The 25,674-nt window shown below is 44.5% G+C and overlaps 1 protein-coding gene across 1 annotated transcript; it reads right to left on the minus strand.

Annotated features, from left to right (window-relative positions):
* Positions 1–1,603: 1,603 nt before the first annotated feature.
* TNFSF15 (TNF superfamily member 15) lies at positions 1,604–23,300 on the minus strand. Its single transcript, XM_042914109.1, has 4 exons — positions 22,658–23,300; positions 11,190–11,232; positions 10,421–10,468; positions 1,604–7,172 (listed from the first exon to the last, which is right to left on the minus strand). Exons 1-4 carry the CDS (start codon positions 22,877–22,879, stop codon positions 6,718–6,720), a joined length of 768 nt encoding a protein of 255 aa, XP_042770043.1. The 5' UTR covers positions 22,880–23,300; the 3' UTR covers positions 1,604–6,717.
* Positions 23,301–25,674: the final 2,374 nt, after the last annotated feature.

The following is a 25,674-nucleotide window of genomic DNA, read 5'->3' on the forward strand; positions in this document are numbered from 1 at the left end:
AGTTGAGCTCAAGTTTCTGGAAGGAGGTAAGAGCACAGGAAATGGCTATCCCAAGACTGGTGTTGAAGTCTGGGTGATATGCGATGGTGAGTGTGCCCCCCAAGCCCAATTGTGAGTCAGGGGGATCTGGTGAGCAATGCGGGGATGGAGATTGTTATCAACATAGAACAGTATTCACCAACCCCAGACTGTACTTACATTTCAAGTCTAGTTACTTTTCTGTGTCTTGCACTGACAGGGTGAAAAGTCCCTGCATGCCAGCTGGAGAGTTTTGTAGCTTAAGGTATGAGGGGAATTTTGCTTTCTTTTGGAGAAACTCTCTTGTCTCCCGAAAAAGGGAAGCTTGTTGGAGAGTCAGGCATTATAAGCACAGAATTATTGAGACCTGTTTGTAAACCGCTTATGGAAGGGATTTTAGCTCCCTGCGTCCACCTCTGCTCAGGATTCTCAGAGGAAGAAACTGAGATCCATGGAAATAAAGTGGTTCATTGGCCCAAGGCTTTGGAATTTGCCAGGTGGCAGACAGACGTGGGCCTGGAACACAGGTCTGTTGACTCTGGATGCACTGTTTCCTACAATTCTACCCTTAGGCATTGTTTTTGTTACTATTATTATTGTTGTTGTTGTTATTGTACGTGTGTGGGGGTGAGTGTGAGCAGTGTAAACATGGATAGTAGTCACAATACGTAACAATCGGTTAGTTTTGTCCTTTTGCTCCCAAGTTCCTAGAGATGGAGAGTCCTTTTGAGACCTGATTGAAAATGTTGTCTTTGGTAAGCTTAGATCAGATGACTTTTCTCATCTGGAGAACTGCCATTATGACTTTGTAGATGTTTGTTTTTTAATAAGTTTAGGGCCAATAATTCATTTCTTTCTTTAAGTGTAAAAAATGTTTTGTCCTCACTCCCAGGAGTGAGTGCCCACTGAATGTGAGAAGAGTGCAGAAAGGCACCCGTACAGCCACAGGGCTCCCCCTGGGAGGGAAATTTTGAGACTGAAGTTTTGGAGGAGAGCCTTATCTTCCCTTAATCCATGTCTGATTTTACACGCAACTATTAGCGGGAAACATGATATTTCTGTGTGACAATTTTTGACCCACAGAAAGGGCGATTTAGTATGGCCCCAGCCTGATATTGGTGAGTCCAGCTAATGCTCTGGAAAATGGAGAGAGATGGCTGAGTTGAACCCTTTCGATTCTTGCCGATTTATATTTTTGTAAGAGGCAGTGGGATACCGTGTCAGGTCCTGGGTCCAAATTCTAGCTCTGTCAAACACTAACACAGGTCTCTCCGGCTTCTCTTTCTCTTTCTCAGGATTGGTGGATATGCCACTAAACCACAGAGTCTTCTAAGAAGCTCAGTAGATCCCCTCCTTGTCTCCCTTCCCCTCATTTGACCAGAGTGGCACATTTTGGGGACTTCACCGTTTTTGTAAGATTCATCATAACTTGCAAAAAATCAGTGGCCATTTTGCATTCAAGTACACAGAGCACTAGATGAATTTTAAAGATCTCAAGAGGTTATCCTTAGATCTTAATCTAGCAAGAGAATTAAACGAACAGGTTAACAAAAGGATTGATCTAATTATTAACATTCCACAGCTTTCAATGCCAATTTATTAAGTTACATCTATTAAATACATTAACACATATAACACATCATTCACAGTGATTAGAATTTGCACAGTAGTGCCCGGAGACACAAGATGCTTACTAGTTAAGTACATGTCCAACAACATACAATATGCACTTTACCTTGGGATTGTGACGTTTTAACATAAAACATAAAGTCAGTGAAAGTGCATGGGGTTTATCAGTAAAACCACATAAATACCTACATCGGTTCAATCTGTATACCCCTGGAACAAAAGTGGGGGAAGTTACATGTTTCAATGACTTTGGGAATAAAGTCATTTGATTAAGGTCAGGTGCTTTATTGGCCCCACATCGTGTTTCTCCTTCCTCCTGAAGGCTTGCGACAGGTGAGTGGGACTTGCCTGTCATGTTCTCTCTTGCCTTGCTCTCCAGTATTTAGATGAGTACTGTCAAGTGACGACTGCTCAAAACAAAACAAAGCAAAGCAAAACAAAACACAACACAACACAACTGATTCATGGATGAAATGAAAAGGCTGTGGGCTGGGTGTCAGGAGCTATGACTTCTAGCTCAGCACTGCTACCAGTTACCGTCTGACATTGGGCCATTTATGTCACCTTCCTGAGCCTGGATTTCTTCATTATTAAAATGATGTAACTTGGAGTAGATAAACTGTGCAGATTCCCTTGGCTCTACAATTCCATGGCATTCTCTATTGGTCAAGATCAAACAGTCACTTGGTGTTGGGCACTCTCTGAACAAGTGGGAAATTGCAGCCAGTTGTAGGCTGGGAGCCGCTGAACTCTTGACATGGCTTGTCAGGTTCTTAAGGATCCAATAGAACACACAGAAGTCAGTTTAAAAATGGCCATGTTCAAAAAAAATACAAATGGCCACATAATCATAGATTCGGAAAAGACCTGAGACATCCTTTGGTTCCATCCTTCGGTTCCATCCTTCCTCCCACCTCAATGATGGAAAGGCTTCTACAAAACCCTTGAGATAAGCCCCTTGCTTGAATGTATCCAGGGCCTGAGAAATCACTCTTTGGGGCCATTCTATTTTTAGGGTAGAAAGTTTCTTTGGGTATCCAGCCAGAAATGATGACCCTGTAAACTGCAACTTCTTAGCCCTAGCTCTTTCCTCTAAGGAGACATGGAAGAAGCCCCCCACCTCACCCATGGTTATTTGGTAACACTTCTCCCGTCTTCCAACAGTTTCTCTTCCAGTTATTAAAACACTGTCTGCTAAGAGCAGAGGGTAACTGGATGAGCCCAGGATTGTGATTCAGGAAGACAGTACCTAGCTCTAGATCTGCCATGAACTCATTGTGTGACCCTGAACAAGTAACTTCTGTCTGGGCTGGTATGATATTTTCTTCTTAAAATGGGGCGAGGGAAGGGGTGGGGGGCAAATTCATCTCAGAGCTTGGGTAGCTCTAAATATGGTTCTCAGCGTGGGGCACGACAGAGATGTGACTGCTCTGATCCTCACTCTCTTTCACCATTAGAGCAAAAGGATTCAGGATTTAACAGTCAGTCCACTGAATCCTCCCCAGGATCAGCTGCCAAAATGATGCAATAGCTATTAATATCCAGGATAGTGGCACACGCTTAAACAAATAAATTCTGCTACACATGGCAAAACAATTTCAGGACTCTAAGCCCTAGGAGAGCAAGGCATCTTGAGGCAGGAAACTACTGCATGTGTTTTGCAAGGTGCAGAGTATAACAAATAATCCTGTCCTGAAGAATTAATCCCCAGTGTCGCAATCATGGGAACATGATTGGGAAAGGACTGGGGAAAATACCCTGCAAGAGAATATTGGCAAAGGACACGCCTCGTGCACACTGAGCTAGTCAATCTTTTATGATCCAGAGGGGTTACTGACGAGCATGGAGGTGGAACTTCCTCTGGGGTTGACGTAGCTTAAATTGAAATGGAGCCAAGGGCCCTGGTATGCGCTGTTATTGAACTGAACCAGACACTTTTCAGGATGTGGAAGTCCTACTGTACCTTAGTCAAAACACTTAGGAATTTTAGTAGCTTAAGCAATGCCGTTCTGCTAAATAGATCTAACCCATGCTAGGGTCAAAATGCTAGGGATCCTGCGCATTCTCAGCATAGATCTTATATTTTCTGAAGCATACAGGCTTTTCAAAGCACCTCTGCCTCATCCATAAGTTCTAATATTTTCAAAGGTGTTGATGGCCAAACTCAAGCCTGGCAGATGATAACCTCTCTCCATTTGTGGCCTAAATGATGGATTCTACCAGAGGAAATGGTATCTTCATTGTGTTCCCTTTTATTAACAGAAAACTCTCTTTGAGAAGCTATTAAAAAACAAACACTTAGTGTAAACACAAATCATTTTGTTAATAATCATCCTTCATCAGATGGCACCCATTTTCCTAATGAGAAAATATCCACGTGCCTGTTAGCTAATTAATTAGCTAATACTGCCAATATAAATGAAAGACAATGGAGGTGCTGAGCAGTTAGAATGAACACGTCTGGGACTAAAATAATTTCTCTTTGTGTCCCCAGGGCGAGTAGGCACTCAGTAAATGTGGAATTGATTTGAATTCAGCCTTTTGAGACACATTGAACCAGCAAAGCATTTTCCTCCTAAATTAACTATTTTCTAAAGCACGTAAGCATGTTCCTTCTTCCCTTGCAAATTTCTGAATGCATCGCATTTACCCTTTTTAGGAGACCATCACATGTTCTTATGCATTCTCTCGCCTCATTCTTGCGCCTAGAAATGGTCGGCTGGGCCTTTCTGAACGGTACGAAATACAGGGATTTAACAAATTCAGCAGTGAAAACATCAGCATGGTACACTCTTCGACAAACAAGCTTATGACAGGCGCAAAAATAGATACGTGGCAGGGATTTTGACCCAAAGTGGTCAAGTCTTTTTGAATAGTAGGAAACTTCTATTTCATGGATGAATTTCCACATCCACCAGATCCCCTAAGGTGCTGTGGGCAGGTCTGAAGAGCCTGGGTAACAAGGGTTCTTTTTAGTGAAGAAGAAGGTGAGCTGGCCATTCTGGCCTTTTCCATGCAAATCCTCTCCTGCACCCCACATTGCTTGGGCACTCATGCAAATGTAGACAGGGCATTTTATTTTCTCCATGGGGTGTGAGTTCTGATCCTGGAGCCAGACTAGAATTATTGATATCGTTATCCCAATCTGCCAGCTAACATTGTTCTAGGAGTAGGTTGAAGGAGCTTTGTCTTATCAAGCTGGTTTTGTAGTTACTGAGAAACCTTTCCTTTCTGCTTTAAGTAAAGGGTAATTCCTCCATCTGAGATGCCCTTTCCCTGAGGCCATCTGTTGTCCCCGCCCACTCTCTTTTAAGACTGGTTCAGGCTTCACTTCCTTTATGAAGTCTTTTTTGAATCAGGTGGAGATGACCACACCCTTCCCTCTGCTGCCTTGGGTTCTGTGCTGGCAGTTGTGGGAAACTGAAGCCTTTAGAGACTCAGTCTCCCAACTGAGAAACCAGAAATCAATGTTTATTTAATTATAACTTGACCAATATTGATCAAGTACTGTTACACCAATCATCCTGCTTAGAAACCCCATCACACACATTGGTGCCTCTGTAGTTTCCTGGCAACAAGGGTAAGAGTGATTTTGGTGCCAAGTTTGCTTTTATACCCATTCATGAGGTCTCTTACAATAGGCAGCATTTATTCCAGGAGCCAAGGTGCTGGATGTGGCTCCCCGTGTCATACTCAGACTTCACAGAATGATCGCTGTTCGTGTGTTTCATCCCCACGAGCTCATCTGATCATGGGAGACAAACTGGTAGATGCCTGCTTAACAGACAAGTTGATTGAGGCTAAGAGAGCAGAAAGGTCTCTCCTACTCTTGGCATATTAGTGCAGGAAAATCCTACAGATTTGAGGGTAGGAGCTCACTGTGGTGCAGGAGGGACTTTCTTAATGTCCACCCTCCTCCTCCAGCCTGGGCTGGGCTGATTAGCTGATTATGATTTACCATATTTAAATCCCTTGAATATTCAAAGAGAAAAACACCATATAACACTCCACCTATCAAATTGTGAATCAAACCTCAAAGCAGATCTAAGTGAACTTGTCTAGATTTGGTGATCGGGATTTTGAGACCCAGAGAATAAGTCTACTGTCTCTTGGTGTCCATCACACTTGTTGCATAGTTGGTCTAGTTGGTGAGAAATCTGTCTTCAAGTTTCCCAAGTGACCTAATCAGCTGGATATCTTACATAGTCAGGAGAGCTCCAGAAACTTTATGTACCAGTGTCAGGCCTTGGAATTACTCCTTGGAGTATGTTGAGTGGTATTTGACCAAGAGCTGTGTACTGGTATCATTCAAGTTTTGAGTAGAGTCTGTCTTGTTCTTCATAGTATCTTCTGGGTCAAGGGAGTGCCCAGAACATGAAAGGTGCTCAAGAAAACTGTGCTAAATAAATGCTATTGTTGTGTATTTGATATGCATTTGGAACTCATATTTGCTTGTTTGATGCCCATGTACATAAAAAAAGGAGAGGTTGCTTTTCTCATTTGCCATAGATGGCACGAAAACAGTTGTGTGGGTTTTTTTTGTTTTTTTTTTTGAGAACGTTCATGAGAAATACCAAACTTTTTCTTTTTTTTTTTTTTAGATAAGGCATTAAAGTATATATTTGGGGAAACCGTTGAAGGATTTTGCTTCTAGGATTTATGTTTTCTAGGGCTTTGGATTTTGTTCATGGTTCCTGAACTGAATTGAAGCAAATATTTCATAATCATATTGCACAATCATCGGACCTACTGGGGACAAATGTGTAGTATGAAGGAGTGGAAATGTTCTGAGTAGATCTCCATTCATTTGGTGATCGGTGTTCCAATGTTTAGAAACTCACCACTTTTCCAAGCAACCAAGATCACATGTCTGTTCTATTCTGCCTTTTTCTGGTTAAGATTTTCATCAGTTAGGCATATAAAGTATGAAATTTCGGGCTTCAGATTTCATAGTTAAACCACTGTTTCTGTGGAATGCTCCAAAAAACCCCTTGTTATAATTACATATAAGGGAGGAAAATTAGGAACTAGGAGGCAGAGGACCTTCACCCAAGGATGTCCGCCTTGCCCCTATAGTAAGAAGGCTCCAAAGAAAGTTTTATCTTCTTTTGTGTAATCCACCAAAGAGATGTCACTGACGTTCACCATCAGCTTGTCCCCTTCCTGTAGGGAGAACATGGCCCCTAGGTAGATGGGCTGGAACCAGTTGCTGCCTACTTCACACACTGACTTGGTCCCCATTAGGAGCTGGGTCGGCTCTGGGTAGCTGTCTGTTACCTTGGTGATTACTACGATGATGGAGTCTGGCTTGTTCAGTCGGCTCCCTTGACGGATTTCACCACACTCAGATGTGGTCCCTCGGAATGTGACCTGGGAGTAAACAAAGTAGTCTCCAGACTCTGGGATCACCAGGAATTTATTTGTATAGTTCATCCGGTTCTTGATGAAGGCCAAGCCAAGTTCATGTTCCCAATGCAGAGCCGGGAACTGATTTTTCAAGGGCTGTGTGGGAGTTTGTCTCACAACTGCAGAGACAAAAGAGGTTTAATTTGCTTGTGTCAGAACTTGTGGACTTTGCCAAAAAGAGCCTCCTATTATTTACAGAGTGTAGTGATTGAATAAAACCAATGACTAACAAGCTCCTTGAGGAGGAATGAGTGGTGATGTAAGTGGACATACTTTTGTTCAGAGAGGAGCATCTTAGGGACACATTACTTTGCCTCTCTGCACCCAAATTTTCTTTCCTGATAATGTAGAATTTTACCTGAGCCCTGCGATCCTGGAAAACAGTGAAGGTTAAGAAATCTCACTCTTTTGTGTTTTGGAAAACAGCCTCCTTGCAAAGAACCACTTCTCCAAATGGCTTAGATAAAACTGGTGGGTTGTCCCCTTTACGTATCTCTGATAAGACCAGACTCCAGATCCTCCAAATCCTCACTCTCTGCCTCACAAATGATTAGCTGAACTGTTTTGTCCCCACTGATCCATTGGAATATACTGCTTGTTAACCAAACTTTGGTTAAGCTTCTCTCCTTCCTCCAGGCCCCTGAGTTTTGGCCCTGCACTCAGCCTGGGCCAGCATACAGTCTCTCCTGAGAATAGGCTGCCCTCGGGGTAAAACATGACACATGCCAACCTTCATCCCACTTCCTTACACCTGGTTGGTTCTACCTTTGTTTACTCCTTTCTGTAAAAGAAAACCCCTTTTAGCTTAACCCCTGAGACACTTGCAGGCCTTATGGGCAGAGCATTCTCCCTATTGCGACTGATTTTCCTTCTCCCTTCTCCCATCCTGCAATATCTTTTGGCACAAACTCTCTCCTTACTAACTAAGGATTGGTTTTTCACTTGACATCTCTTTCCTTAAAAAGAAAAAAAAGAAAAAAGAAAAAGAAAAAAACAAAGGACAAAAAACACCCATGGAAAGGATAAAAAAGAACAGTGTGTATAAAATACCTAGCTTTTAGCAATATGCTCTAAACTGCTTTCGCATTGATTAGCCTTTTGTTTCAGACATACTGTCCGACGGAGAGGGTATTTCAGAGTCAGATGTTCCGTATAGCTCCTCTGCAATGACATGGTCCAAGGTTACATGAAACACAGGCAGTGTTTAGTAAAAAATCAACATGCAGGGTACGTATTGGAAGGAGAGATCCAGAACATTTGGAAATGCTTCTCTGACACCACCAAGGCCAAAATATAAGCCGGCATAATTGACTGGTGGAGTGGAAGGGGCTGGGACTTTGGGCCACGGGGGCCAGTTCCAGTTCTGGCTCTATGGCATGTGAAGTTATTCATCAGCGATGTAGGTCCCTTCTCTCTGAGTCTTGACTTTCTGTCTGTGAACTGGAGATAAAGCCCCTTCATTGCCATGTTTGGAAGATCAAGTGAACAAAAGAGACATGGACGTTTTTCTCCTGATGGGTGGATATGACAAGTACTCAACAGTTACTTATTTTCTTTCCTCAAATAAGTTAGTATCTTCCATTTTGGCAGATTAAAAAATAAGTTTATTCCATCTTATATATTTTTGCATGGTCTTATGTTTGCATTATTTACAAGTATACATGATATACTTGGACATATAAATGAAAGCTTTTATGAAGTATGGGTAGAGCAGGAAAAAAATGAGTTAGGACAAAGTCATTGATTTCAAATAAAAATAATCTGCAGTAAAATGAATACTTTTTAGGAAAATAAAGACAGAGTTTAATTTCCTATGACTTCTTTGGAAGTCCTTGGCAATCACCAATATGTGCTTTCTGCAACAGCTAAGGGATAGGTTATGATTAAGGAAATAATTAGCAACCTTCACACCTGGTGGCTGACTAGAAACTTGGTTCCTGGATGTTTCTAAATCCCCTTTTCTGATGCTGACTGGCCTATGGTTTATTTTGCACAGTGACACATGTTCAGGACACATGTGATCTCTCTGGCCCCTGCACTAAATGACCCCTGGAGAGCTCTGTTACTTCTGTGCAAACTCTGTGAAAGGCATTTTTATTACTTGCTCCTGATCATCTCCATTCCCAATGTGGATGATGCAACAGATTAAAAAAATCCTCTCAGGCGATGCAGAGACAAAAATCGTTTAGTCTGTAGACAAAGCAAGTTTTGTTAAAGTGGTATGCAATTAGCTATGTCAACTTTGCAGCAAGTGGGAGTTAGGGGAGGAAGTACGTTGTGATGGAGACAGTGCAGGTCTAAGAGTCAAACTTGAATCTCAGCTCTTCCTAGACATGCATGTGACTTGGGGCAAGTGACTTTACTTGTCAGAGCCTCAGTGTTCCCCCTCATTGGGCTGAAATGAAGATTAAATGAGATCATGGATGTAAAATGCCTACCACAGTGCCTGGTACACACTAGGAGCTCAGTAGAACCTAGTTACCTCTCCCCCACCACCCCAGGTCCCCCATTCAGTAGGAAGAGGGGTGATATGTCCACACTCTGCTCTTAGGAAAATCCTGCTCAGTTTGTTCAATCTGTCCCATTCTTAAAGGCAAGTGGTAAGTAATTGGTGACTTGGTATTTCTCTGGTCCTACCCCTCACTCAGAACACACCACAAACACTTTCCTCTTGGTCAAACAGTAAGATACATGTCTTGGGCCACAGGGATATCCCCCTGTGGGTTGCAAATTTTCTTATAGGTCAGGAGAGTACGTTTGCTTTTAACTCTCTAATTTTTCAATGGGGTTTTAACACATATTTGTGCATGGTCTTGCTCTTTTCTCCGGAGTCTTTGAGGTATATGCAACTGCAGGCATCAGATGCCAGCAATTTCGACACTAGGCTTGGGAAACTGATATTGGCGATATCATGAGGATGCTCTTAATCTCTTCACATCAACAAAAATTCTTTGGAAATGTCTACCTTGAATGTAAATGTCCAATCACTTCATCCTCAATAGGGTACAGATGGACTTGATAAGTTGAACAACTCAGGGGATCTTTCATCTTCGACCAGATTCAAAATTAGGTGAATCTCTGAGGGAAGGCATTTCTGAATGACTGAGGATGTGAATGAAAGAGAGAGACAGAACAGAAAGGAAGAGGGCTGATAGAATCTGGAAGAAAATGCCCAAGGGTCATGGGCCTTTGGACCTCTTAAGGGAGGAAGACATCTGAAACCCCTCAACTGAGAGAGGTCTGTTACCAAGGTGCGTGGTTTTGGGTTTGAAGCTCCTAGAATGACTTTTGGCAAATTCTCTGAAAGAAATCTTGGGCCCATGTTCCATGCATGGTCTCCTGGAAAACACACCAGGGAGAAAAATACCTGTCAGGTGTGCCCTTGGCTTATCCCCACCAGCTCCGGGAGATGTATCTGTAAGGAAAAGAGAGAGATGCTTTTTCAGAGGGTGGCTGGAGGGAAGACAGTATTTTGGAGTTGCATGGTGCCTGCCACCAGAGAGAAAAATTCCTCTCCCTCAGCTTGGCCCACTGTAGATTGTTTTTGTTTCTCCAGGGACAGAGAGGCCTCAGGACAAAGAGTCTCGAACACAAATGAAGCTTGGCTCATAACTTTGGGCAATTTTCTAACCTGTCCAACACTGTTTCTCTCACTTCTAAGATGGGCTCATCAATTCCTATCACAAATGGAGAGTGCTCAGCATGATTCCTGACACATGGTCTATGTTCAGTAAACTCACATTGCCCTTCCCTCCCTGCTACTGCTTTAGGGGGAGCAAGCTGACCTTATGCAAGGTCCCTTTAACCATATCCATTGATCGATGGCCTAACAAATGGGATAGGGAGCAGGTGGGACATTGTTCTAATGCTTTTATAGGAATTTACTGATTTAATCCACACCAACCCAACAAGGTAGCTACCATTTTAACCATTCTTACAGATGAGTAAACTGAGGCAGAGGCCATCAACTCCAAAGGCCATGGACTTGGCCCCAGCACAATTTTGTCTTTTTAATGACCGGGGAGGAACCTCACTTCTCCTCTAGGTTTGCATCCCTCTGAACCTCCTACATACCAAAACTACTAGATAATGCCCCGTTCCCCACAAGAAAAGGCATCAGATATGAACACACTTACAAGCTCGCTGATGTGAAGGTCCAAACTCTCGCCCTTTTGGAGTCTATTGGGAAAGAAAGATATGATTCAGACCACCTGTAATCCTTTTGTCTCCCAACCCCACAGATGCCCATAGCAAGGGCATGGTTAAGATGCTGCTGCCACCTAGCCTGGGCACTCTGGAATAAGGGATGCGGCAACGAGAATACGTAATTGAGGGGAATCTTGTGCCCAACACCCCCCTTTCCTCCTCTAGCAGTCTGAGGACCTTCTTTCTCCTATGCTTGTGTTGGAAGCTCAACTTTGAAGTTATGTCCTGAGAGCTTTCCCTGTTCTATTCTAGGACACTGTGACATCTGTCTTGGCTTATATCATTTGAACCAATGGTGGCATTTGTTTTCTTTTCTTTTTCCACCATGATTTAAAGACTAGAACTATTTTTAAAATTTTTAAAGTTTATTTTTTTTTATTTTGAGAGAGAGAGAGAAAGAGAGAGAGAGAATGAGTGGGCTAAAGGTAGAGAGAGAGGGAGAGAAGGAGAATCCCAAGAAGGCTCCTTACTGTCAAGCAAGGCCAATACGGGGCTTGAAATCATGAACTGTGAGATCATGACCTGAGATGAAATCAAGCATTGGACGCTTAACCAACTGAACCACACAGGCGCCCCCCAAATTGGAACTAATTTTAAAAATGATCTAGAAAAAGAAATAAGGGCTCTATTATCCTACCCATCAGCCCCCCTTTTCCATGAAATACATGAAGAAATTTGCATCCTTGCAATCGTAGTTTGCCAGCCATTTCAGATACCACATGGGAGTGAAAGAGTGACTGCTTTGGAGGCAGACAGACCCGAATTCGAATCCTGCTGTCAACACTGATTAACAATATGATCTCAAACAATATGATCTTTCCTCTCTGAGCTCTGGTGTCCTCATTTGTAAAATGGGAATAATAACATCCCTAGCCTCAGATAACTCCCAGATTTGAGATGAGGATCAAAACAGAAAATGCAGGAGTCAGGGCAAAGAACGCATGGAAAATGAAGGAATCACCACTCGTGTGTGTGAACGTAAAGCTCAGGAGCAAAACAAACTAAGTCCTTGGCTTAGTCCTTACATTTTAGTTTCCAGAAAACCTTTTCTGATATGGTATTGAATCACCTCAGAGTCTTCTGATTGGGTTTTTATAATACATAGTCCCCACAGACAGAGAGCTTCATATAACCAGTTTTACGTCTTAGAATCTGTGCGTGTGTGAGATTGTACTCGTGAATGAAGAATTGTGCGTCCATGTGGGTGTAACAGAAGACAGCTCCAGCAGTGGGGGAGGGTAGGAACAGATGTGTTTTGTGTGTCTACACGTGTCTGTGGCATGGTGCTATTTGCACACGTGTATGTGGTCATGTGGGTGTAGCTGTGTCATTGCTGAACAGGTCTTTGAGCAGGTCTATGATAACAGTGACCTCATTAGAGCCCAGACTGCCAGGCTCTTTTTATTCCTAAGCCATACTATCTAACCTCCCCTGGAAGGCTTCTTGAGGACAGAGATCCTGTCTTTGAATGACTGAATCTATTGTTTCTCCACTGTCTGCTTCCTAATTCTGTTAATGGCACCATGACTGCTTCCCCTATTACCAGGCTTGAAACTCACTGCTTTCTTCTTCTGTAAACCCAAGCTGCCACTTCTATTTTGAAGCTTTTCCCATTTATGCCTCCCCTCCAGGCCTTAGCATGCTGTTCTCCTGGATTCTCCCGTGAGCCTCTTAGCTGGTCCTTTTGCATCTGGTTCTCCTCTTCTCGAAATTACCTCCTTGCTTGCTCTCAGAGTGCTCTTTCTAAAGCATCACTGTATTGGGACACAATTCTGTTCATACATCTTCAGTGGCTCCCCATGGTCTTTAAGACACAGGCACAAATACTTATCTTGGCATTCAAGGTTCCAGTTGACCACCCCATTCTTTTTACCTGCTCTTTACTCCTCTCCAAGTCCTCTGTGCTCCAGCCATGAGAGGCAACCACAGTGAATGACTCAAAGGGCCTGAGAAATGCAGTAAGTGTAGCCACCATCTGTTGAATGACTAGTGGCACTGACCTATGCTTAGCCCTTCACACACATTGTCTCCTTCCGCTTTGCAAAGTCTCCTAAGGTAGATGTTATTCATGTCCTTATTTGAAAATGGGGCTTAAGTAACTTGCTCAGTGTCCCACACCTGGAAAGTGGAGACATAGGATTTTAAACCAGGCCAATCAATTCCAGAATCCCTAGCCCTAGGCAATTGTACCTTCCCACTTCTGGACAAGCTCCCTCTCTGGTGAGGTGGATGGATAAGTACCAGCAGTTCTGTGCACTGTGAGAAGAGGGGAAGCACAGAGTTCAGAAAACAGGAACCTGGCCCAGGAGCGGGGGAATCAGGGGAAATTACCTCTGAAATGAGTCTTACAGGTCCCACAGGTATTAGCCAGGTGATAAAAAGTAATGGCTATTCCAGAAGAGGCCAACAGCTTGTGGGAGAGTAAGGAGGCCCAGCAGAGCATGGGAGCAGCTGGGAAACTACGAGGATTTTTGCTGCCAAATGAACCCATTATATACATTTTAGCATAGGGGTGTGAGTAGAGTGGCTTTGGAAGACCTAAACCCAATTGATGTGACTACTTGTCCAACATCAATAACTTTGATGGGCTAGGGTGGGGGAGCAGAGAAGCAGCCTAGAAAGGAGCTCATTCTGTAGCCTGTTTCCTTATTTGCTGTTGTCAGAGCTGGTAAAGAATCCGTCTCTGACGAGGCAGAAAACTGAAGGTGAACTCAAAGAGAACTGGGGAGAGTGCGGTCGCATCCTCTTGTGTACAAAATGATACTGCCCTGGCTGGTCTTCTGCTTCATTTAGTTCTCTGCTGAGAAATCTCCTTGAATATCTGCCTATTTTTGTCTAAGCAGACGCTCTGCCAAGAGATTGGAACATTCCTTTTGGCTCAGAGTCTCGCTGCCATTAGTCTGTATCTGTGATGTGAACACATTTCCTTATGGGCTCTGCTGGATTTCTATAACCTAGGCACATGTTTATTCTCATATATGGTTGGACGTGTATGGGTTTCAGTGGCCTGGAATCCGCTATACATCTGGAGCCTGTGACAGTGCTGGTTGGCAGATGTTGAAGACCTCAACAGTCCAAGAGTCCCCAAGAACATCAGCTGGGACTCTCTTTCCCAGAACAGCACCTAAAGCCTTCCATTGCTGCTTCTCTTAAGAGTGACTCTATCATGGGAGAAAGCTTTTTGTGATGGGAAGCAGGAATGAATGAAGAGAAGGTTTGAGACAAAGAACTAGTAGCTTATTTGGGAAAAGGTTTGTGCATCTGAGCTGGTTCCATGCCAGATCTCAGGATGGCCGCTGACAACACCAGGCCAATACAATTCCCAAGTGTCCTCCAGCCCGATTCATCTCCATTGCTTCTGGGTTACTCTGGGGGCACCAAGGAGACATTAGCTCCTGAGGGGTGCAGCATTGTCTTCCAAATCTGAATAGTCACAGAGTCCAAGAGCATCCCTGGGAAATGTGATTTATTCTCTCATAAATGCCTTCTCACACCACTGGCTGAGAACCAAGACCCCATTGCTTTCTCTTCCTAAGCATTTATCACTCCCTGAAGTGATATTGTTATTTGTGTGCTAATTGCTTTTTGCTCTCTAGTGCAATTCAAGCTGCTTGTGGGCAATGACTCGCTCCATCTGTCTCTCGCTTACCACCAGATTCCTGGTGCCTCAGACAGTGCCTGGCACTTCCGCTGGATTATCCAAAGGGCAAAATATGCTGTTGCTCAGATGTCAGAAAGATAGGAAGAAAATAGAGCCAAGAAATGAAGCAAGGTTTAGCTTCAGTGACTTTAGCCTGAGTTTTGCAATCTAAAAAACTAAGAAAGAGACCTTTTTTATTTTAGAACACATGCCACGTTTTGAGTTTTTGTTTAAATAAAAAACAATTAATTCAAGAGTTGGATGGCCATCATCTTTTAGGACTGGAGCCTCCAAAGGTTTTCATCCCAGGCTCTGCTGGCAGCATAGTCATGGCTCCAGAAATGTTTGTTGATGGTTGTGAGTTTTGGCCAGGAGTCAGAGGCAGAAAAGGCAAATGTGTCTGTCCATGGGGATTTGTATTAGTGGAATGTGGGGCACCTGTGGCCACCAGCATTTATGAGCCCAAGCAAAGCAAGCTGGCACTTTTAACCCCTTAGTTCTTATAGGTCAGGGGATTTTCCTCCTCATTTGATTTTCTTTCTCTCACTTTTTTTTTTCTTTGTATGCTAATTGGTAATCCCTGACACAAAATAACCATGACCTATTGCTATAAGCATATTTGGAATTACTCTAATACTCCAACCAGGGAAGAAAGAAGGATGGAGGAAGGAGACTAGTATCTAGTTGGGTGCTCCGGGGTGTGAGGTCCTGTATTGGTGTTTATGTGTGTTTCTTGTCTACCGCTCCAGTTATTCTCAAAGAAGGGCATTACCTTTCTTAAAAGATTTTAAAAAAATGTTTGTTTATTTTTGAGGGAGAGATAGAGTGCGAGTAGGGGAGGGGCAGAGAGAGAGGGAGACACAGAATCCGAAGCAGGCTCCAGGCTCTGAGCTGTCAGTGTAGAGCCCAATGCAGAGCTCGAACTCACAAACTGTAAGATCATGACCTGGGCTGAAGTTGGATGTTCAACCGGCTGAGCCACCCAGGCACCCCAGGGCATTATCTTCTTTTTTTTAATTTTTTTAACATTTATTTTTATTTTTGAGACAGAGAGAGACAGAGCATGAACGGGGGAGGGTCAGAGAGAGAGGGAGACACAGAATCTGAAGCAGGCTCCAGGCTCTGAGCTGTCAGCACAGAGCCTGACGCAGGGCTTGAACTCATGGACCGTGAGATCATGACCTGAGCCAAAGTCAGACACTCAACTGACTGAGCCACCCAGGTGCCCCGGCATTACCTTTTTATAGCCTTTGTAAGCCAAACGTCAAAGAGTAAATGGAGGGTCTGGGATCTGAACTTGTAGACCAAGTGCAGACCCTGGCATGTATCAGGAGCCCCCTAAACATTAGCTGAGTATACACCATGGACAATCGAACTTGAAGATAGATGGTCTTTGAGACTCTCTTACTGGTATTTCCCCAGAAAAATCCCTTGAGTGTGTTTTAACTAATGACCCATTTAGCCTTTCTCCTGTGTCCCATACTGACTGTCTTGTATACTCATAAACAGGAAGAGATATCCACTGCTTGCCGTCATAAATGCCTCAATTGCAAAAACACATAAATGTTCTATGACCCATAGCATCCTCCCAGGACTTCTAGGAGAAATATACAGACAGTTGTCTCCTTGTCTTTTGCTTTTGTTTCTCTCTGTACTCGCACGGGGATAAATCCAACCTGGAGAGTGTTTTATTCCAAGGCTATTTCAATTCATTATCCTCCAAGGCACACTGGTCAGGGCTTTACACACAACATTCCGAGTGGCTCACAGCTAAGAATGTGGTGTGTGCAGCCAAGCAAATGTGGAAATCTCAGCTCTAGTGTTTCCTAGCGGTCTGATTTTGGTATGTCACCTAACCTCAGCGAGACCCAGTGTCCCCATCCATGAAGGCAGGCAATAATTCTTTCCTCCCAGAAGAATCGTGATGCCCAAGAAAGACCACACACATAAAGTGGATATCCAATTTATCTTCCTTCTTTCTTTGGGCTCAGTTAAAGTTTGTGGTACATCTTATTGGTTCTGCATAACTTCCTTTTGGTTTTATCGCTTCAGTGATACACAGAAGCTAGCCTTGTGTCTCTTTACGACCAGTGGCAGATTTGAACCCTTTAGGACCTCTGGAAGGTCTCCTCCTTCTCCCAGCAGAAGAGGCTTCCTCTCCTCCATCTACAACTGTCTTCTGGACTTCTGCCCCTTCCTGTGCAAAGGGCTTGAGGGAAAGGAATGTACTCCCTTCCCCATGTTTCAAAACCCACGCTTGTTACTGCCATGGGTGGCTGGGCCTTATTAAGGAGACCTGGCTGGGAGATGACCTGTTACAGCTGGACAGTGTGTGGTCTGTCAGGTGAGGACACGGGAGCTCACAGTGCTGGGCACGGAGTGATGTGTGTGTTTATTTCAACAGGTCAACAAATGGATCCTGGAGTCACCAGTTCCGGGGCTGCTGTGTCTATTTGGGGTTCGCACCGTGGCTGGTTCCCCCTCCTTTCCTGTGGTCTCTCTGCCTGACACCGACAGCCTGACCTTGGGCGTGAGTTGGGCTTCTCTTCCAGGTTTGCCAGGACTTGCTGAGGCCACAGGAGAGGCAGGGCCACTGAATGCTCTGTGTGTTGCAATTTCCAAAGCACTTTTATCTCAACCATCTGTTAGTTTTCTCTAGACAACACTGAAAAGGGATTGTCATTACTGCCCTCATTTCCAAAGAGGAAGCAGCCCGAGTGAGACAGAAGGCTCACCCTCAAGGTGGAGAGAGCAGGGGCATTGTGTCTGTTGAACATCAGGCAATAGCTTCCCAACATCCTCTTGCTGAATTCTCACCTCAGAGCTATAAAACAAGTGTGTTCACCTCCCCACGTTATAGACAGGGAGTGGATGACTTAGGGAGGCCGGGGACCTTGTGCATCCTTTCCTCTCTCTCTACCCAGCTAACCCTTTGTGAGTGCCTTCTGTGTGCCAGGTACAGCTAGGAGCCCCCAGGGGAAGGAGGAGATTAGCATTTATTGAGCATTTACTATGTGACAGGTACTTTTTAGGGAATCCTTGTCAAATCCTCCTGACCATGCCACGAAGTGAATGATTTGCTGCGTTTACACCACAGGCAGAAACAGTGTAGTGCTTAGAAGGAACGTATATGTTGAATCTGAATCCCAATGGTCACGTGGCTTAGATTTTCTAGGCCTCAGTTTCATCATCTCTAAAATGGAGATAACAGTAGCACTTTCTTTCCTTGTTGTGCGGTTTCAAGGACTAACCGAGATGATGCATCTAGTAATAATAGCAAATGTATCATACATGGATACATGCCAGACCCCAGGCTAAGGGCTTCATAGGCATGATCTCATTTACTTTTCTCAGAACCTTAGGTTTGAAGAAGCTTAGAATGGTGTTTGGTACATGATCAGTTACTAGAGGGTCACAGATGTAATGTGGTGGAGCCATGGCATTCCCTCAAACCTGTGCAACTCTGAGGCCTCAGTCGGCATCACTGTGGGGTCCCGTGGGTCTGGATGGAGACCAGGGCTGGGGTGTGTCTCAGGGGCAGGCGTGGGGGGGAGAGGCGAGCAGGGAACAAGGGCTAGGAGTCTTGCAGGGGTTTTCAGGAAGGGGTGGAAGGGAGGTTGTAAGGAAGCAAGAAGAAAGTAGGGAGAGTGTGTGGGGATTCCAGAAGAGGACCTGGAGGGGAAGGACAGAGATAGGGCCGTGGTTCAGTCCAAAGATGCAATGCTGCTAATGACATCCCTGACAATTTTTCGCACAGTTCTGTGTGCCCACCGTGCGCCGGGCTGGGGCTGAGCCAGCATGGTACATTCTGCCATGCCTGGAGTACAGACCCTGTATGTGCCAGAGCAGTGGCTGGGGAAGATGGAGGCCTGGCCTCAGGGCCCCTGTGGGCCAGCGTGGGGGCTCACAGACCCAGCCTGAGGGCAATCGAGGCCACTAAGGGCCCCAAGAAAGCCCGGGCCGTGGTCCAGGGCAGCTGGCAAAGAACGGATTGGAGTGTGGGTTGTGGGTGCAAGGCCAGGGTGGAGAAGGAGGCAGGGAGATAGCTCACAAAACGTCAGAGAACAAGAAAGTTCCTCCAGGGTCAAAACCCACTCTCTGGCCTGGTGATTCCAGAGCGGGAGGAGAAGTTGCCCTGTCTGATGTAATTTCCATGAACAGGAAGTTCCCTGGTCATAATAATAATAATTGCTACCAATTACTAATCTCCCACCTCCTGCCAGACACCTTAAATACTTTATTTCTAAGTATCCCCTGTCACACATAAGGAGCCTGAGGCCCAGGGAGGTTAGGTAACATGGCTAAGAAGTATCTAGGCAAGAATTTAAACTGAGTTTTTCCCAGATACCTGGCATCTTCCAGGAGTCTAACGACCCCAAAACATTTTACTATCTCTCTGGGTTTTGTTTTACATGTAACATATACATTTTGTACAAAAAAGGTATAAGTTTAAAAATGCTTCTCTCTTGCCCCACCATCCAGTTCCCCAAGCTAGATGTGGGCAGAGCTACCAATCTCTTGTCCTTTTCCTGAGAGGTTCTATACATTTATAAAAACATTCATAGATATGAATATATATATTTCCTGAAAATGAATGTCCCCCATTCTATGTACCATTAGGTACCTTTTTTTTCCTCCCAATTAATGATATATCTTGGAGAAATTCTCCATCCTTACATCTAGAGATGTCTCATTTTGTTTTTTTAATTTTTTTTAATGTGTATTTATTTTTGAGGGGGGCGGGAGGGGCAGAGAGAGAGGGAGACCCAGAATCCAAAGCAGGCTCCAGGCTTTGGGTTGTCAATACAGCGCCCGACACGGGGCTCGAACCCACGAACCTTGAGACCATGGCCTGAGCCAGAGGCTCAACCGACTGAGTCAGCCAGGTGCCCTGAGATGTTTCATTTTTTTAAAAATAGTGGCAACTGCAGATTTTCCCTGCATGGAGGTGCCAGGATGTATACAACTGATGCCATATTTATGGACACTTCCCCTACAGGTGGTTATAAATCTTTTCAAATCTGATTTTGATCTCTGCTCTGCAAACCTACCTGGGTTAAGGATTTTGTCACCTTGAATCTTTCCTTACATGACCCCTGAAGGGAGAGTCCAGTTTAAAATACGTATATTTTACCAGTTTTGGTAACTGTCTTTGTTGCTATTTCCTACACCAGTTGCTACTGGTTTTCAGTAGCTGCTGGGTGTCTGGCGTCGTGTGAGGATGGCTATCACAGTAACGGTGTGTGGGTCTCCCTACATTCCTGCACTCATCTTATCAGTGCTGCCAGAGGGTTGACATGTGAATCCTGTTTTGGTAGAAAAGGAAACAAGTTCAAAGAAACGAAACCACATTCCTGTTCTTACCCAGCCAGAGGTGGGTGAGCTAGAATTCAAACTCAGATGTCTACGAGCCATGACATAGTTCTGCCCACTCAAGCTCTCCCTGGTGACCTAGTTTCCCTCCTGAATCCTATTTTCCATGTTTTCTGAACTGGTTATTCTCCATTAACCCAGTAGGATCCACTCTTTGCCCTTCTTGGACCCGCCCTGTGTCCTGTGAGGCTGTCTTCTGGGCACTCTTGCTTTCCTGGCTCTTTTGAGCCTGATTTCCAATCTGGCCAGTGGGATGAGAAGCAGGGAGCAGAGAGTGACCAGTTCTCCTGCCCTTTTTCCTGTTCCCTCCCTGCTGTCTGGCAAGCAGACAGGCTCCACTTAACCCTCAGCGCCTCCAGCCAGCCCTCTCCTATGTTTTCATTCTCCCTGGGTCCCCCTAAAACTGCTCCCTCCCTTTGCTCTTTCAGGCCAAGAGGTGATGACCAGCCTCCCACTGTTGCTAACCTCACGATGCTTCCAGCTCTTCTGCATTTCGGCAACGAGACTCTTCTTTGAACCTTTCCAAACCCTTTAAGCATTCTTCTTTAAACTCTCTTGTTTGAATGGGCCGGGTGTTTCTTTTCAAGACTCTGATTGCTACATGTGCCCCAGCCTCACCCTTGTTTCCCTTTCTCTTCTTCTGACGCACCAAGAAGTTGGATAGCCTGGCCAAACCACAGCACTAACCGTCTCTGCATGTCTGCTCTCCAGGGAGATTGGTTTAAGCATCACAGAATGCAATATTAGCCTTTTCTTTCTTGAGTACCTATGATAGGGCAGGCACTCATGCCTTCTCTTGTGGGCTTCCCTGTGTAGTGACAGCTCGTATCTCAAGCTCTCTTCCTGATGGAGCAAGTTACCAGCCCTGTGGACCGTGGCATTCCGCCACCAAGGGCTGGTGACCGGCTTCCCACGGTTGCTAACCCCAACGTGCTTCCAGAACCCGATGGTCTTCTAGATCAACAAAAGTGTTCTTTGGCATCTGCCGAAATAGGGGATCTCAAGACATCATTTTAGGCAGAGGCACTGTTTCCTTACAGATCCCAGGAGAGTTCAGGTTTTTGGAGGTCTCTCAATGCCTCATTCCAGAACAACTGTCTCATTCCAGAACAACTGTCTCTTTCTGGCTAAAGAAGGACAGAATCCCAGAACACCGATGAGATTCTCTGGTTTGACTCCATAGGAAGCTTAGGGGGTTAGGTGGCTTAGGGGTCACAGCCTGACTTCCCATGCCTTGAATTTCTTCTCTAACATGACACCATTTCCAGGTTATCTGCGTATTTCTATGTTTTCTGAATGATGACATGTGGCTGTGGACCCTGCTGCCTGAATCAAGATCTGTTTGCTGACTCTGAGGGGGTGGTGAGAGTTACATATTAGCCATGGCTTGGTCTCTCCTGGTGTTCCTGTTGTGAAGCCAGCCAGCATTGCTTAGAAGACAGACTTCCAGTTAAATCAATTAAAAAGCCTGTTTTCTCCTCTGGCATATAATACCTTTGACTGAAATGAAATCAGTCATGACAGATTCGCAGGAGTATTTTTTTTTTTATAAAAGGGTATTATTTGAATGACACTTTCTTTGGTCTTTAAGGTTTTTGATGTTCCTAGTCCAGAGTTGTAAGTTTCCCCTTGAGACCTGTACCCACCCCACTTGGCACCAATGTTCTCCCTACATCTTACATTCATTTTTGACTAAGCTCCTCTACCCTGAGCCCCCAGCAAGGTGTGAGAGATAGAAAATAAGGCAAGAGATTCTTTCTGGAGCATTGAAAAAGAATATTTCTAAACCCAAGAAAGGGGGTTGGTTAGATTATAGCACAGACATATCATATACAGGAACATAATGCAATCATCTATATCATCATACTGCTGTGAATTTACTAACAATAAATAAAATCATAACATATTTGTAGACTCAAAATAATCTCATCTTGTTACAAAATACAGAATTTTATACCCCAAAATATCAATAGTGGTCACTTCGATGTGGTTATGGGTAATGATAATTATCATCTTTTCCTTATCTGTGTTTTCTAACTTTCTTCAATGACATATGTTAGTTATATAATTTAAGGAGGTTTTTTTTTTTTTTTTTAAGAAAAGGAATATTCCCAAATAGTCATAGTACACTATGATTGTAATTATCTAAAACTATGTTATTGGAGGTTGTTCCCATATAAACATAAAGAGGACAATTCATCTCCTGGAATCATTGAGGATAAACACCAGATTGGACCTCTCTGCCTTTCCCATGGTGTTTCCTTAGCACGGGGAAGCAGGGAGCTTGGTGGGTCAAAGGAGTCTGTCCACAGCTGCAGTGGCTGCCAGGTGCCTGCAGCAGGTCAGTGGGCCCCTGGCTCAGGGCTCAGGGGAGAGACTGCTTACCTGGAACACACAGACGTCTCCTCTGGCCCGGAGCTGGCCCACAAGCAGGTAGGTGGTGAGTCCTGCCAGGATGGGGAGCGACAGCAGGCAGCAAGTGAGAGCCCAGCGTGCTCTGCTCTTGGCTGCTAACCTGGCTCTGGCCTTGGGGGTGCAGCTGCCTTCCTCGGGCAGCATTTCCACGCTGGCTGTTTCCCTGAAGCCCAGCCCCAGATTCTCTGCCATGCTCCCGCTGGTCCTGGAGACGGCTCTGACTCCCCCTGGGCAGAGAGACCCCCCATTAAATAGAAGACAGGCTCTCACAGTGGGTGCATTAATCACTGCCTACTCCACCCCCTGGCCTCTCCCCTCCCCCTTCCACAACACACTGGGCCCCGCCTGGCTAGGGAATGCACCGCCTACAACAGAAACCAAGTCTGGTTTAAGAAAAAAAAGAAGAAGAAGAAGAAGAAGAAGAAGAAGAAGAAGAAGAAGAAGAAGAAAGCTTTCCCAAGCATATTTATATACAGTGTGCTCATGTGCTTCTTCCTTCGTTTACAGAAGGAAGTGAGGAAAGTCCCTGGAGGAGGAGAAAAAGAATCCATCAAGACAGTGGGCGGGGCGAATTAAAATATAGCTGTTCCCAGCGCTGGAGACCTTCCAGCCATGCCAGTCTGGGGAGTGTGCCGCTTCTGGAAGTGAAAGTGAAGGCCCGGGAGATGTGTGGTGTGGCTTGCAGACTGGGAAATAGAAATCGTGTTTGCATCACTGCTGTGCAAAATGCTGCCAAGCCCTCTGCAGTTTTGAGCTTCATAGGAGCTCATTTTTCTTGCACAGCCGGAAAAACCAAAGTTCTGGAAAGTGAAAGGCACTTGCTTTAGGTCATCCAGGGATTAGGACAGAGGAGCTAGGATGATGGTTTAGTTCCTCAAAATCACTGTTTGGGGTTCTTGCCTCTACCACACATCCATCTGTGAAAGGAAAGTGCATACCTTGCCTGAGTAGACCAGTTGTCTAAGCAAAGAGTGTGAGGTCATAAAGGTGACTGCTCACGAAAAGAGGACATTGACTTCTCTCTTCTCTGATTAGTTCCAAGTTGATTGAACACAAGTGATAGGCCTTGCCCTCAGTTGGGTGTGTAGAGGGCCCACAACATGTAATAAAGGCTAACATTTATTAAACATTTCCTTTGTGCCTGTCACTGTTCTAGGGGAGTTAAAGGTATCAATGGAATTTTTCAATCCTGAGATAACCTTTTGACGTAGTAATGTTATGATTACCACTTGACAGATAAGGAAATGGAAGCATAGGATCTCGACTCAGGTAGGCTGGCTCCAGAGTGTCGTAATCATTGCGCTACACTGCACGTGCTGCTGTATTGTGCACGTACACAGACACCCACACCCAGTGTGCCCAGAAAAAGGCCACCCTTCCAGTTAGGGGTTGGAGAAGCTTCCTGGAGAAAGAGCTGGTGTAAGAACTAGGCCTTGAAGCTTAGGGAACACGATGTTGGAGAAGAGTAGAGGACTCTGCAGAAAGATGGGTAATAGAAATAAGAAAGCTTAAGGATGTCCTGTGGCAAGTGGTAGAAACTAGCCTGACAAGCACCTCCATTCAGTTGCTACTTGTGCTATTTCACATTGTGATCCTTGTGGGCTACTTGCAGAGGCGTTCCATGATCTGGTCCCTGCCCACCATCACCCCTCACCAGTGTCCAGCCTCAACTCTTACTCTTTTCCCAAGCTGCAGTTCTCCCAAACGCATTATGGATTAGTGAACTGTTGCACATGCTAGTCCCTCCACTGTGACGGCCTCCAATCCTGTCCTATCGTATCACCATGCTCCCCTATTTCATACTTTGTATTAAAAACTTTTGTGCATCCGTGGCCTCTGAGATTGGGTGAGATGCTCATCTATGTTTTTATAGCTTCCTGTTCTTCTCTTATCATAGAATATTTCATAGTAAACTATGGCGGACTACTTTTCCATTGTCTCCATTAAATCATCAGATGTAGGAGGGCAGGTGCCAAGTTACTCACATCCCTTCCCTACAACTGTAGCTCCTAATGTAATAATGGTCATAACTGACATCTATTGAAATAAACATCTAACACATTTCCAAAGAATTCCAGCAAAGGATGATTTTTATGTCTCTTGGTTACCTATTCTTGGCTTAACAAACCTGGTAAGACACCTTGAGACTAACCTAGATCTTTGCCATTGTAACTTTTGAACACACAATCACCCTTAATACTGGATCATCTTGAAAGAGTTTACAAATATGTTCTTATTCTTGTATTTCTTTTTTAGAAGCTTGGTATGCTTAATCAAACCAGTGTCTTAAAAGTGTTAAATGTATGGGTTCACAGGAAGAAGTATGTACTCTCACCCACAAGATCAAAAGGCCTCAAAAGATGAGGAAGATTAAAAACACCAGACTGGGGATCTGGAGGTGTGGGTTTTAAACCTCAGTTGTGTGACCTTGAGAACTCTAGCAGACCCACCTCATTTTAATGTACTTGGCTATCTACAAAACCTGGTAAGTAAGCTTGTGATACTTCTGTTTAAAGTAAGATTCAATGGATTCTGAGTTTGTGCCCAGGGAATGTCCTATAAGAAGAGAATAAGAGTGTTAGGGCCTGGACCTATGGACATTTGTTTGAGGCGGTTGTAGATGTAGATTTACATGTAGTTGCAAGAAACAAAACAGAGAGATCCTGTATGCCCTGGACTCAGTTTTCCCCAAAGGCAACATCTTGCCTAACGAGAGCATAACATCACTACCAAGAAATTGACATTGACATTGATATTCAGACTTTACCAGTTTTTTATGTACTCATTTGTGTAGACTTATTTAGTTTCTGTGTAGTGTGCCATATGTGCAGATGTGTGTGACAGTCACCACAGTCAAGACATAGAAAAGCTCCGTCTCTAGGATCCCCCATGCTACAATGTATAGCCTCTGCTACTACCCTCCTCTTTTAACCTCTGCCCTCCAACTCAGTAATCATGTTCTTTCACAAATGTTATACAAATGGAAT

The sequence above is a fragment of the Panthera leo genome, chromosome D4 (assembly GCF_018350215.1).
Source record: "Panthera leo isolate Ple1 chromosome D4, P.leo_Ple1_pat1.1, whole genome shotgun sequence".
In the NCBI taxonomy this organism is placed as follows: domain Eukaryota; kingdom Metazoa; phylum Chordata; class Mammalia; order Carnivora; family Felidae; genus Panthera; species Panthera leo.